General features: G+C 35.5%; 1 protein-coding gene across 2 annotated transcripts in view; it reads left to right on the top strand.

Annotated features, from left to right (window-relative positions):
• Positions 1–13,969, top strand: part of GSTCD (glutathione S-transferase C-terminal domain containing) — a 140,118-nt gene that overhangs the window by 1,139 nt on the left and 125,010 nt on the right. For both annotated transcript variants that reach the window (XM_079766242.1, XM_079766241.1), the window contains exons 2-3: positions 9,213–9,654; positions 10,273–10,740. In XM_079766242.1, the coding sequence (XP_079622368.1) occupies positions 9,235–9,654; positions 10,273–10,740 (888 nt within the window). In that variant the 5' untranslated portion in view covers positions 9,213–9,234. The remainder of the gene's footprint in view (positions 1–9,212; positions 9,655–10,272; positions 10,741–13,969) is intronic.

Genomic DNA, 13,969 nt, shown 5'->3' with positions numbered 1-13,969 from the left:
ATCGTTGATTGTCTGCCTCCTGCACGCCCCCCAGTGGGGATGAGCCCGCAACCTGGTCATGTGCCCTTGACCGAAATGGAACCTGGGACCCTTCAGCTGAGGCTCTATCCAGTGAGCCAAACCAGCTAGGTTTGGCTCACTGTCATATTTAACAAAGCATTAAGCTATATGAGTTCTTTTTTTTATTATGACTGCCTGGTAGGAAATATACACTACTCAGGATTGCCTTAAGCATGCTCAATATTTGAAATTGTGTTTGAGTTCTACCTGAAGGCGTCACTTTAATAGGTCTCACTTCAACAATAAGTCTGGAAAAAAAAACAGATTTGAAAATCATTTTATCAGCTTATTTAATTTATTTATTTATACTTTTAGTTGTAGGCTTTAAACAAAGTTCAAACTTCTGTAGTAGTGGGCCCATCAAGTTGTGTTTTTTTAAACCTGTGTTTAAATTTGTAGCTTCTGTATGACCTGTAATTTGAAATAAGAATAAATACTGAGTATCCAGTTGGCTTTTATAACAACAATTTAGCGGAACTTGAAACTTTACACATTCTGAGGCTAGTCAACTAAAACATCTGTAGTATATACCCAGTTCTCTAGTATATATTGTTTTTATCTTCAAGTTCAAAATAGCCTCCTGAATTCTGTTATGATTAGTACTTAAAATGTAAAGAGTGAAACCATTTGGATCATAACAAACACAGGTATTATTTGCTGTAGGAATTTAGTAATTTTATTTCAGGCTTGCTGATGTTTCTAACATGTTAGCATTTCATGCTGTGAATCCCTATTAATTATGAGGTCAGGCTTAGCTAGAGGCATTATGATTCTCTGGCAACAGATGATTCCCTGATTTCCCAGAGAGAAGATGACGAACTTCCCTTATGGCTAAGGTTACAGTAAGCTTTTTCACTTTTAAACATTTTTTTTTCACTTCTAGCCCAGATAAGAAAACACATAATTTTAATTATAGGATTTTGTTTCCTAGAACTTAACTATATGCATCCCCACATTACAAAATGTAATGAGCACTGAAATGGTTCAGTTTTTTTTCTTTTGTTAACTTTTAATATTTAAGGTAATTAGCTGCTACTTATCTCTGTAGGGACAAGTTGTTTGTTTTTTAAAATCTATATTATTGTAAGAAAATAGGGTGACATTTACAACCAAATAGTGTTATTTTGTGAAATGTATAAAACACAAGCTAAGTTCTAATATCCATAATGTTGAGCATTTGATGTAGTGGAGAATTTAAATGGGTTTAAATTTAAGTTTAATTTCTAATAAAGTAAAGAGTTTGAAATTTTTTCATACTTGTAAACTGTGATGAGCTATTTATTTTGTACCATAAAAGCAGTGAATGTGAACTTAGGGTATCACATTTATATTCTATTTTGTAACTTCCTAGATATCAGCCTCATTAACTAATAGGTTTTTTCCAATATTTGGGTGAAGGGCAATACCTTCTCAGTTCAACACGGACCCCTTGCCGTTCCTGAGAAGAAGTTTGAAAATAGAAAGCATAACTTGAGCTTGCCCATCACAATTTGTGTATTTTAATCGTGTCAATGGATAAGGAATTTGGTGATAAATTATAAAAGAATAATAAGTAGCTAATATTTATTTAGGAACTTACTATTATAAAGAGGCGTTGTTCTGTTTTCACTACACACTATGTGGAAGTGTTGTAATTATTGTCCCCATTTTATAAACAAGGAAACTAAGGCACAGAAAAGTTTTACATTGTTTTTAAATATCAAGACCAGAATTTAAACCTGGTTAATCAACTCCACAGTCTAGAATCTTATCCATTACTTTATAATTATTGGTGCATAAATATTCTACTTGCTAAGTTAATATATAGAATCTAGATTCCTATTTCTCTTGCCTGAAAACATACATAAAATCTTTTATGCTTTTTAAAAAATCCTCACCTGAGGATATGCTTTTATTGATTTTAGAGGGAGAAACCAATGTGAGAATGAAACATTGATTGGTTGCTTCCCAGAGGTTCCCCAACTGGGGATCAAACCTGAAGTATGTGCCCTCCACCGGGAATTGAACCCACAACCCTGTGGAGGGGAGGACAATTCTCCAACCAACAGCCACACCAGCCAGGGCTATGTTTTGTTTATTTATATGTTTGGATGGATTCTAGTTATTCTTTTTTCCAGTTCAGCTCACAGAGGTGATCTTATTTCTTGATTTTAATTTATACATAGATGGCTATTAAAATAGATGTATTCATTTGGGAGAGAAAGAATGGTGTCAAGAAGAATGGGGTTTATGTACCAAGACTAAAGTTCTTAATAGTACTCTCATTACAGTGATTACTGATAGTCATTTATGTATATCCATTCATTCATTTTTTTGAACTAAATTTTGAACAGTTCATTTAAGCATTGGAGATGTTATATCAGGTAATAAATGCTATAAAGTAAAAAAAACACAGGATAAGGGGCTAGTGAGTGATCGGAGTACTTTTTCAATTTAGGTTCTCAGGAGAGGATGCTCTGAGTTAATATTTCAATGAAATGAAGGAGCAAACCACGTGAATATCTTGAAGAAGAGCATTCTAGGTAGAGGGAACAGCAGATACAAAAATTTTTATGTCTGAGCTTTGTTCCTGGCATCTTCCAAGAACAGTAAGGAGAGCTAGCTGGAGAGGAGTGAGCAAGAGGGCAGAGGGGTAGGAGATGAGGTCAGAAAAGAAGGATAACTAGGGTCACATTAGGCCCTAGATAGGCCATGTTAGGAACTTGGAGTTTACTGGGGCGTCATTGGATGGTTGTGAGCAGGGGACATGATCTGATTTACATTTTTGAAGGATCACCCTGATTATTGTTGGAGCACTTACTGTTTTATGGAGAGTGGAAGAAATAGTTAATAGGCTTTTGCAGAGCTGATGATGACTTAGGTTACAGTGATAGTGGTAGAGGTGCTAAGAAGTTGAATTTAGCTTATATTTCAAAGGTAGAAATAGTAGGTTATGAGAGGGAATAAAGGAGTTGAGTTATGAGCCTGAGCATCTGGGTGAAGGGTGTTCCATCTTACAAGAAGAGGATTAGACTACTAAGAGAAGAGGTTTAGAAAAATGTCCAAGTTGAGATGTCGAGTAGGATACAGGAATCTGAAGTTCAGGGGAAAGGATATAGGTGAGAAATATAGGAATCATAGATGACATTTAAACCTCTGGCACTGGAGCTCACCTACAATAGGCCTGTTATATTGTGAATTGTTGGCCCATTAATGGGTCTTGAAATCAATTCAGTGAGTACTAACCAGCACTAAAAAACGAGCACAGAGTAAAAATTATTAGCTATCTCCCACATAGGAGATTTCTTCATAATTCTTTTATTTCACTTTTATTCAGTGTATAATGAGTTGCATTATAAAATGTCTTTCTCATTGTGTGGCCTGACCAGATGTTTGAAAACCAATACTCAAAGGAGTGAATGTAGGTTGAGAATAGGGCAAAGCATTAAGCCAAGGGTCCCTCAGAGGTCCAAGGAGTATCCAATAAAGAATCAGGAAGAAACTGTCAAAGCACTTAATCCAGTGCTAAGAATAATAAAATATGCCTGCCTTTAGAATAGAGGGGTTTTTTCAGTGATTGCTTAGAATAACATAATTTCTAATGATTTTTACTTTGGTAACATTGTTGTGTATGTTACATTCTGTTGAGTCGACTCTGACTCCTGGTGACTGAATGAGTGATGTCCACAGTGTCTTGTTCTCAACAGTCCTGCTCAACTCCTGGAGACACATGCCTATGGCTTCTTTTATGGAATCAGTCCACCTCATATTTGGTCTTCCTCTTTTCCTACTGCCCTCTATTTTCCCCATTAGTATCTTTTCTAAAGAATCCTGCCTTATGATTATGCCCAAAGTAGAATGGCTTCAGTTTTATTCTTGCTTCCAGTGATGTTTCAGGCTTAATTTGTTCTAGGACCCACTTGTTCAGTTCCTAGCAGTCCAGGACATCTGTATAGAGCTCTCCTCCAACATCATATTACAAATGAATCCATGTTTTCTTCCTATCAGCCTTCTTCACTGTCCAACTTTTACATCTGTACATAGTAATTGGGAATATGAGGGTGTGGATGATCTTAGCCTTGGTCTCTAATGACTCATCTTTGCTCTTGGTGATCTGTCCTAATTCTTCTATTGCTGCCTTCCAAGTCTCAGCATTCTCTTGATTTCTTGGCTGCAGTCATTTGAATTATTCATTGAACCAAGGTAAGCAAAATCTTTAACAATTTCAGTTTTCATTGTCTGTTAAAATTGAGTATTCTGTAGTCATGATTTTTGTCTGAATGTTCAAATGCAGTCCTACTTTGACACTTCTTTCACTTTCATCAGAAGTTGTTTCAAATCATTACTGCTTTCTGTTAGTAGGATGGTGTCATTTATACATCTTAAGTTATAGATATTTCTTCCACCAATTTTCACTCTTTTGAGTCTAGCCCAGTTTTTCATATATGTTCTGCATAGAGATTAAACAGGGAGATGAAATTACCCTTGTCTGACACTGTTGCCTATAGGAAACTGAAATGGTTGCTGCAATAAAATTTCAATATGCTTCAATTTTTGAAATTTGGAGATTATAAAACAGTGCTATTTACATTAGAAAAATATCAATTCCTGAATGTTTTCAAATAAGATCCCATTATAGATTCAATTAAATCTTTTGGATTGATATATGGTTCTCATTCATGTAATGTAAGTAAAGTACTTTCAAGGATTGTGAAGATTAGAAGTAATATCTAAAATTCTCTGTGCTTTGCACATAGTGGGTGGAAAATAAAATGTACATAATATTATTTACAGTTGTATTCTGTGTTTATTCATTTATCTATTAAGCTCCTATTAAATTCCAGGCATAGTAATATTTTCTTACTTGAAAACAAATCAACTATTCAATATTTTGTTGCAGTTATATACTTTTTGTTTTTTATTATATAGTATATAACTTATCTATTATGTAATATTTAGTTGCTATAGATCCAGAATTGATTTTTAAGCATAAACCTTTAAGACTTTTTTTTTCACTTCTGGAGAAATGTGCTTATTTCCAATATGTTTCTCTCTCTCTCTCTCTCTCTCTCTCTCTCTCTCTCTCTCTCTCTTTCTCTCTCTCTCTCTCTCTCGTGTGTTAGATAAGAAAACACCTATAAAACTCATTTCTCTTTTCATATGTGAAATGTTTCAATTTATCAACACCAAGATATATTAATTAGAATGAGAATGCAAAAAAAAATCTAAATGCCTACAATATTAAAACTATGACTACTTTGTTTAAACTATCTTTGAAGATTTCCAAGTAATGAAACCAAGGCTTAAGCATTTTTTTTTAAACTTATTTATTCCCCCTGTAACATTCCCAAGCAAACTGGCATGTCCAGAGAGGAGATGTACACTCCATCGCTCTGTTCAGCTCCTAAAGTTCATGGTTTTGTGTGTTGCTTCATTTCAGGAATGTAATATGGAGTAACAAGGGCTATGTCCCAGAAGCTCTGGGGACCCAGGAGATGATTCTACAGAGCCTACCTACCTCTTTAAAGCTCATGACACAAAATTAATGAGCAAAGGAATTTTCTAGGTAGACATGGAGACGGAAAAGAAGGGTTTCTTTGCCTATGTTATTTGTAAACTTCAAGCATGTTGAAAAATTAAAGACACAGTACAAGCCCAAAACATAAAATTTGTACAAGTTTGCTAATACTTAATATTTATTTTAGGAATTACATTAGTACTTTATGTGTAGAAATTGCCCAGGGAGAGTAATTTTTTTAACTCCAAGATCATTAAGTAACATTTTTAATCCCCTAGGAAGAAAACATCAACATCTGTATTAGGAAAAATAAATTTTGTTAAGACTCAATAGTACTTTGCATATTCTCTCAGGCATCTCATTAATTTTTAGATATCTGCATGGGTAGGTTATTACTATTCTATCTCATTGACATTTAGCATTTATAAGTGCTTATGGAGAGAATAGTTTATATAATTGGTAAAAGTCTGTTCTCAAGGTTCTTATGCACCTTAGAATTGGCAAATATACATGAACCTTAATTTTTCAAAAAAATTCTACATTTCCTAAATCAAAAACTGTAACATAGCATGACATTACTTTCCAGATGTTTTGTTTGTTTGTTTTTTTAAGAGTTAGGACCGGTCTCATAATTACTGTTTCCTAGATTGCTGGGAAATGAAATCCATCATGTTTTATTTCAAATCTGGTTCTTGAAGCACGTAGGGACCTTTTTAAAAATATATATTTTTATTGTTGATAGTATTACAGATATCACCTCCCATTTCTCCGCCTATACCCTCCTCCTCTCAGCCTCTTTCCCCCCCCCCAACCCCCCCAGGTCTTCACTATGCACTTAGGATCTTCTTTATAGTAACCTACTGTCAGAAGAAGAAGTTAAGAGGATTGGTAAATTAGTCAGCAATAGATTTGCAGGGACAAATTCCTCAGAGACTGTCCATTTCCTGGAAAATGGTTTCTTTTGCCTGTGGGCTTTATACTCTTTTATATATAAATCAGCTCTAGATTAAAAAAAAGAAGTAATTAAGCTCAGGGAAAAATGGTTTCCATGGGCTAAAAAGTAGTTGCTTTTAAATTACATGAAATAATTTTTCTAGTCTAAATAACCTTTTAAAGAAGTAGCAAACCATGGTGCATATGTGTTATGTTTTAATAAAAGAAATATAAAACAATATTAGAGATTACTTGCATTATTAAGTGGTTTTTTAAGACAGTATCTTAGTAACTATATACATGTGTTATAATGGATTATTATCTCTTTATTAAAAAATTAAGAGCCAAAAGCTTAAGAGTATTTGACTATTCTGCTTTTGATTAAAAAAATAAAAAGGAATTTACAACATTAAAGGAAATTTAGTATGTTTAAGGTTTCTTAAAATTTAGGGTACGCTAATATTTCCAATACACTTAACAGAGTTGCATGTGTACTTTTTAAGGGCTTTTAAAATAAAATTTTCTCTAATAATACCATCTTCCTATTACTACATGCTTCCATGGTGAATGCTTTCAAAGAGTGCCATCTAGTGTTAATTTTTGAATTGTGATTTATGGATAAGAGCATGGGGAATTTTAGACCCAGGAAATGTGTAAATCAAATAAAAAGTTACAATTAACAAAAGTCTTAAGGACTATGACTTGAAAATGCCATCAATAATTAGACCTCAAAATTGTGTATGTTTGCATCTTTAAAATAGCGAGTGTGTAGACTCATCCATGCATTCATTCAATAAATATTTATTGATTCCATATATAATATATAGAAAGTCAGGCCCTGTTTTAGGCATAGAAGTGAACAAAACAAAATTTCTAGTCATGGAACATTTTAGTTTAGACAGACAAAATAAATATAAGGTGTCCCCAAAAATGTATACACACACTTTGAATAATTCTAAAGGCAGTGTTTAGTAAAATACATTTCATTTTCAAAATTGAGCTATTAGCTATTATAGTGTGTTACATTTTTGGGGGATACCCTGTAGATAGCATGTTGCAACAGTGATGAGAACTATGAAGAAAAGCATAGAAGGCTTTTTTTTTTTTTTTTTCAGGGAGGGTGTGTGTTGGGGTTCCAGACTTAAATGTAGTAGCCAGGGAAGATCTCAGAAGTTCATATTTGAGTAAGTGTCTGAAGATGAGAGAGTGTTCCAGGCACTGGAATCATCAAGTGCAAAGGCCTTGAGGTGAGAATGTATCTAATATCTAACAAGGCACTTTGGCTGAAGCAGTGAGCAATGGGGAGAGTTGATATGGACTCAGAGACAAAAAAAGAGGATTAGATCAAAGAGATCTTTGTACACCGTTGTAGAAACTGCCTTTTCTCTGAGTAGGATGGGAAGATATTGGAGGGTTTGAGCAGAGTAGTGGCATAATCTTACTTCATTTTTGACGGGATCACTTTGACTGCTATGTTGAAAATAGACTAGAGGGGGAGGTAGAATGGGAAGCAATGTTAGGAAGCAAATGCTATAATTAAGAAGATAGGTGATGGGTTAGTTGCACAACCCCTACTAGAGATAAGCCCACAACTTGGGCATGTGCCCTGACCAGGAATGAAATCTGATCTCCAGTTCAGAGGTCGATGCTCAACCACTGAGCCACACTGGCTGGGCCCAAATAACTTTTAATGGACTGGTTACGGAGGTGTGAAAGAAAAGAGAATTAACAGTGACTCCCAGGTTTGGGCATAAGCAGCTAGAAGAATGGTGTTCTGTTATCTGAGACAGGAAAGACACATGAGGAACAGATTTGGGGGTGGGGGAAAATAAGGAACTTGATTTTGGATATGTTAACTGAGCTATCTCAGTTATCAACATCTAAATTATGGGGAAACTCAATTATTTTTCTCTTGTGATTCAGCATGAAATAGCTTACCACATAACAAAACCCACTTATTTTGGGAGAATCCATTTCTCATGAGGAAATAAATATATCCCCCTTGATTATTATGTCCTAGGGTCATAAATCAGAAACAGTGTGGGAGGACCAGCACTGTCAAAGCTTCTCAAGGCTTATCAGCCCCAGACAACTCTCAGTATTGTTGGTGATTTCCTATTTTCCATTCTATTCATGTCTTGTCCTCACCTGTAGTGAAATCTCAAAGTACTTGATGGGGAGGGCTCTATTGCAAAACACTTGAGTTTGCTCATTTTATTTATTTGCTTGATAATCATCACTAGAGGATACTTTTTCCATTGATTTTTCTTGGGAGAGTGGAAGTGAGGGGGAGAGACAGAGAGAAAGAAACAAGGATGTGAAAAAGACGCATTGATTGGTTGCTTCCCACACAGGCTCCAACAGAGGCCGGAATGAGCCTGCAACCAAGGCATGTGCCCCTGACCAACCGGGAATCGGGAATTGGAATCGAACCTGGGACCCTTCAGTTCACCGGCTGACGCTCTAACCACTTAGCAACCAGCCAGGCCGAGTTTGCTCATTTTAAAGGAGCTCGGTATAAAATCATCCCAAAGATTAGTTAATTGCACAGGTGGAAATCTTTGTTTTGGAAGCCATTTATTCAGTACAGGAACAAATTCATGTAGAATCTTATCTATCACAAATCCTTGCTGATTTTTAGAACATGCTTTAAAAATATTCATCTTTTAGCTTCTAAATTATCATATTCTAAGGCCTATAACCACTTCAATTTATGCTTCAGGTGATCCAAATGAAAGAAGAAAATGAAAGGCATTAAGAAAAGTCTTGCAGAAGAATATCTGTACCTGGACTTCTCTCACCAAATAGAAGGATGCATTTTTCCACTTCATACATCTGTGACTTTATTTTTGTTATCATACTGTGACTGCAAAATCTTTAAAGTTTACTTAGTACTCACAAGAGAAAGTACAGATGTTTCACTACTTAAAAATGTACTGTCACAGGATGTCGATGTACAGATTATTTCAAAGCAAGAGCTTCCACCGATAGTCCAGAATTGCTGTTTACCTGCAGTAGTAGAAAGACCAGATAATTTCTGTAGAGCAGGACTTGCTGTTGTACTGAGACACATAATCCAGAAATCATATGAAGCAGACCCCTCGAAGAAGGAAGTTTTGGAACTTCTGGGTTTTAAAAAGACTTGCTTAAAAGCCTGTGCTGAGGTAAGTATAATGTCTCTTTTCTGTTATTAAAGCCATATAGAGATGACACGTTCACTTAAACATCTAACTTTATACTGGAAATTAGAACTTGATTTCCTTAAAAAAAAAAAGCCTACACTAACCAATGAAATAAAGTGGCCCCTCATGTATGCCAATAATTCAGTGCAGTATTGAAAAACTATGAATTTAAGATTTAATTAATGAGGCTTGGAGATATTATTTAAGAGCATTACTTTTTTTTCTTAATCTTTTAATTACACTGAGGATTTTTAAAGGGAACTTTTACGTATGAACAGGAGTTTAAATAGCAATGGTTTGAGAACCCACTTTTTTTTGGGTGGTGGTATACTTTAAAAGCTTTGGGAAGTAAGGATTTATTTAGTAAAAGGATACAGGTGGAGAGCATATATTCCAGATACATGAATGCTAAACCTCCGTTGTTTGATGTTATCACTTCTGAAGCACTGTAAATATGTCTTCGTATAGCATAATAGTCTAGCCCAGGAATGCTTTACATCAAGACAAATTCACTAAACCAGCTTTTTTTTTTTCCAATAAAAAGTTATTTCCTTCAAGCTGTGTTGAAAGTAAAGAATTATTTCATGTTTTGCTTTGTAGGTTAGTCAGTGGACCAGGCTATGTGAACTCACCATCCCTTTAGCTATTGAGAATTTTCTCAAAGAATCTTCTGAGCAGCGCCCAAGCATCCCTGCAGAAATACTGCAGCTGGAGAAAAAGCTTAGTGAGCCTGTGAGAGTGCACAACGATGACAAGCTCCGTCGGCAGAAGCTGAGGCAACAGAAGGCTGCCAGAGTGGGGCCTTCCGGTGTCAAGGAAAAAACGAAGAGCAAGGCCCAGAGACAGGAAACATCTGATGAGTTGGACCCTTCGTCCAAGAGCCTGGAACTGAAAGTGGCATTCTCACAGCTCACAGTACAGGGAGAACCAGCTGCTCCCACCAGGGAACCGGCTCACATAAGAAAAGCAAAGGCCTCTGACCTTCCCCCTCTGGAGCATGTGTTTGCAGAAGGCCTTTACTTCACTTTGACAGACATCGTGCTCTTGCCCTGTGTCCATCATTTTTTGGTAAGATTGATCTGGAGTGGGTACATTACTGTGAGTTTCAGTGTATAAAATTGCTTAAGTTTGAATCCCAATTCCACTTCTCATTATCGTTATGCTCCTGGGCAGGTTATTAATATCTGTCTCCATTTTCTTCTCTGTAAAATAGGGCTGATAATAGTACCTATCTAATAGGACGAGTGTGAGGAATAAATGATAACTTGTGTAAATTGTGGACAACAGTGTTTGGCACATAGTAAGCTCTCAATAAATGTAATTATCATGACTTTAAATTTTGAGTTGTTAAAATGTTATCAGTCAATTGTTATGATAATTAATTTCAAATTGCTATTGTGGTTCCCTTCTAATACTAGAGGTTCCACTGTTAAAGCACTTAAAAGTCTTGTCAGCTATCCTGGCCTGTGTTGCTTAGTGGTTGAGTGTCGACCTATGAACCGGGAGGTCAAAGTTCAATTCCCGGTCAGGCCTGGGTCTCGGGCTCTATCTCTAGTGTGGGGCCTGCAGGAGGCAGCCAATCAATGATTCTCTCCCTCATATTGATGTTTCTATCTCTCTCTCCCTCTCCCTTTCTCTCTGAAATCAATAAAAATATATTTTAAAAAATAAATTAAAAAATAATAAAAGTCTTATCAGCTATATTTTATAATTAAGTGGTTACTTAAAATACTAATTTAATTATGTTGTTATTAAATCAGAAATATTTTATCCTCATCTGTATGCCTTTCTGTTGACCATAAAATTACATGGAAAGTTTTCTTTCCTACTAGGGGCATGGAGATATATACATTCCCCCACTCTCCATCCCCTCCCTGTATGGAGGAAAAAAGATCAAGGTTAAAATAACATCAGAGTGAACATGGGAAGCTATATCTCTCTGCAGCTTTCCAGTTGGTTTTCAAGAGCTGCATTTTTCCTGCTTTGAAGTATTTTACCTTTTCCCTACTAAGTAATCAGGTACCAGATTTCATTTTCATTATATATTACCAACACTTCAGGTATCTCTACTGACAGGTGAGAAAATACTTCTAAGGAAAAATCTATATATTTGGAGGCCAGAGCTTCACTAAGGTGGTATTAATCAATTGGCATTTTCTTAAAGAACATTTCTCTTTTCTTCAAAATGGAAATAAGATTGGAAACCAAAATAACTTCTGAATTAAAGGATATTAAAAGTTTCAGGAATTGTTTAGGTGTTGATTAGTATTTTAAATGTCATATGTATTCATATTGTCCATTGAGCTGGGTGAGGACAAAATATCTGTTTTTGTTCCTTGTCAATGTAAATTCTCTGATGACTGACTTCTCCCCTCTATTACCAACTTCAGTCATTAGAGCAGTCACTGGTTACATGTTATGAAAATCTGTTGATGGTCTGCTTGAATAACTACATTTGCTTCTAATGTCATAAAAGTTGAATCAAAGTGGCACATCCATGAATTCATTTGAGAAATATATTGAAAGCCTACTACTATAGGCATTGCTATAGGCACTAGGAATATCGTGATGAGCAAGACAAATAAAGTCCAGCCCTCTTGGAGTTAATATTCTAGTAGGATAAGATAGAAATGAACACGTAAACAAAAAAATAGTACATATTTAAATAATGTAATTGCTACAAAGAAAATAAAACAAGGTGATAGAGAAGATGAGTATTTGCTTTCAAACTCAATAAAACATAAAAAATTGGATTCACCTGCATGAAGGTAATTTTAGATCATTATCCAGACATCCATCTTCAGCTAGTTTGCATTTGATTTTAGCTTAATTTAAATACTATTTACCTGATTAGGGTCAATTGAGGTTGAAGTATTCCTAATTGAGAGGGTTTTTTTCCTCCTCTTTAATCAGGCAGTACATCTATTGACTACCCCTGAGTCAATCTACCTAATACTACAGAGAGAAACTTGTTTTCATCTCAATTTTAAACAGGGGTAAATTTGTACACTCAGCCTTTTCTATTACATGCATCCTATGATTAAATTCTTCTCTTGTCATTTCTAAGTAAGCTAATTCTTAAAATATTTTCTTTCATTTGCTTGTGTTTTTCCTGGATCTGTACCTTTTCTTTCAGGAATTAATCTTTCTTTGCCAAAGCCTTGATGTTACTTTAGTTATATTTATTTCCTCTTTTAAGTCATCTTGGGTTATGAAGCAGTCATTTTAGTTCTGTCAGTGGCTATGATGCTGAATCTATGTGCTTGCATTAACACACATTGAAGTGATGGAGTAGCAGTCCTAATGATCAGGATCAAGTTCATGATTAGGAATCAAGGTTAAGTTACCATGTTTGGATCAGAAACAGAAAGCTGAATCTTAAGCTGTGATATTTAGTCACAGAAATAAGGCCAAGAATACAAAAGAGCAGTATTTTCTTACCTTGCTTATTACATTGTTCACCTAAGCATTTGTTCGTTATGACATGTTTTGACAGAGTAGACGTAATTAAGAAAATGATATAAAATAAGTACAAAATGTTTTATATAAGTGATTGGAAAATAATGCAGAGAAGGAGATATTTTGGATAGATGTAGTATTTTGCTTCTCTTTTTGTGCAAACAAATTTTTCTGCCCCTATTACAAAGCCACTAGGGTTTCATTTTATACTTTTGGTAGTATAATTTTTACTATTATTTTAAGAATAAATTCTCTTGTTTTCTTGTCCTTAATTAACTCTATGATATTTATGATGGTTTTGATCATATCAGCCAGGTAAATTTTTTAAAATACCTTTTTTTTTAGGAACAAATTTAATTTTCATTTCATACATTTTTCATTAGCCACTTCCTTAAATACATCTTGTATTTAACGAATGTGGTGCAGTGCCTCCTGAACTGTCTGGATGTTGCTGAGCAGCCTGGCATGCTGATTAAATGTAATGGATGGTCTGCCACACAGAGTAAAACTCCTCAATTTCTTTTAAATATGAATTACTTATATATATATATAAAAGCCTAAGTGACCGAATAACCAAACAACCATCGCACTGACCACCAGGGGGTAAACGCTTAATGCAGGAGCTGCCCCCTGGTGGTCAATGTGCTCCCACAGCAGGAGCACCGCTCAGCCAGAAGCTGGGCTCACATCTCAGGCTCCTCCCCGGCAGCCTGCCACTTCCTGCACTGCAACATCCCTCGGGGGAAGTCGGACTGCCGGTGTTGGCCCGCCTGCTGCTTCCTGCACCACAGGGGATTGGGCGGAAACTGGCAGTCCGACATCCCCCAAGAGGTCCTAG

Source organism: Cnephaeus nilssonii (assembly GCF_951640355.1).
Source record: "Cnephaeus nilssonii genome assembly, chromosome: 1".
NCBI lineage: Eukaryota > Metazoa > Chordata > Mammalia > Chiroptera > Vespertilionidae > Cnephaeus > Cnephaeus nilssonii.
The sequence above is the reverse complement of the archived record's forward strand: the minus strand, read 5'-3'. Positions and strand labels throughout refer to the sequence as shown.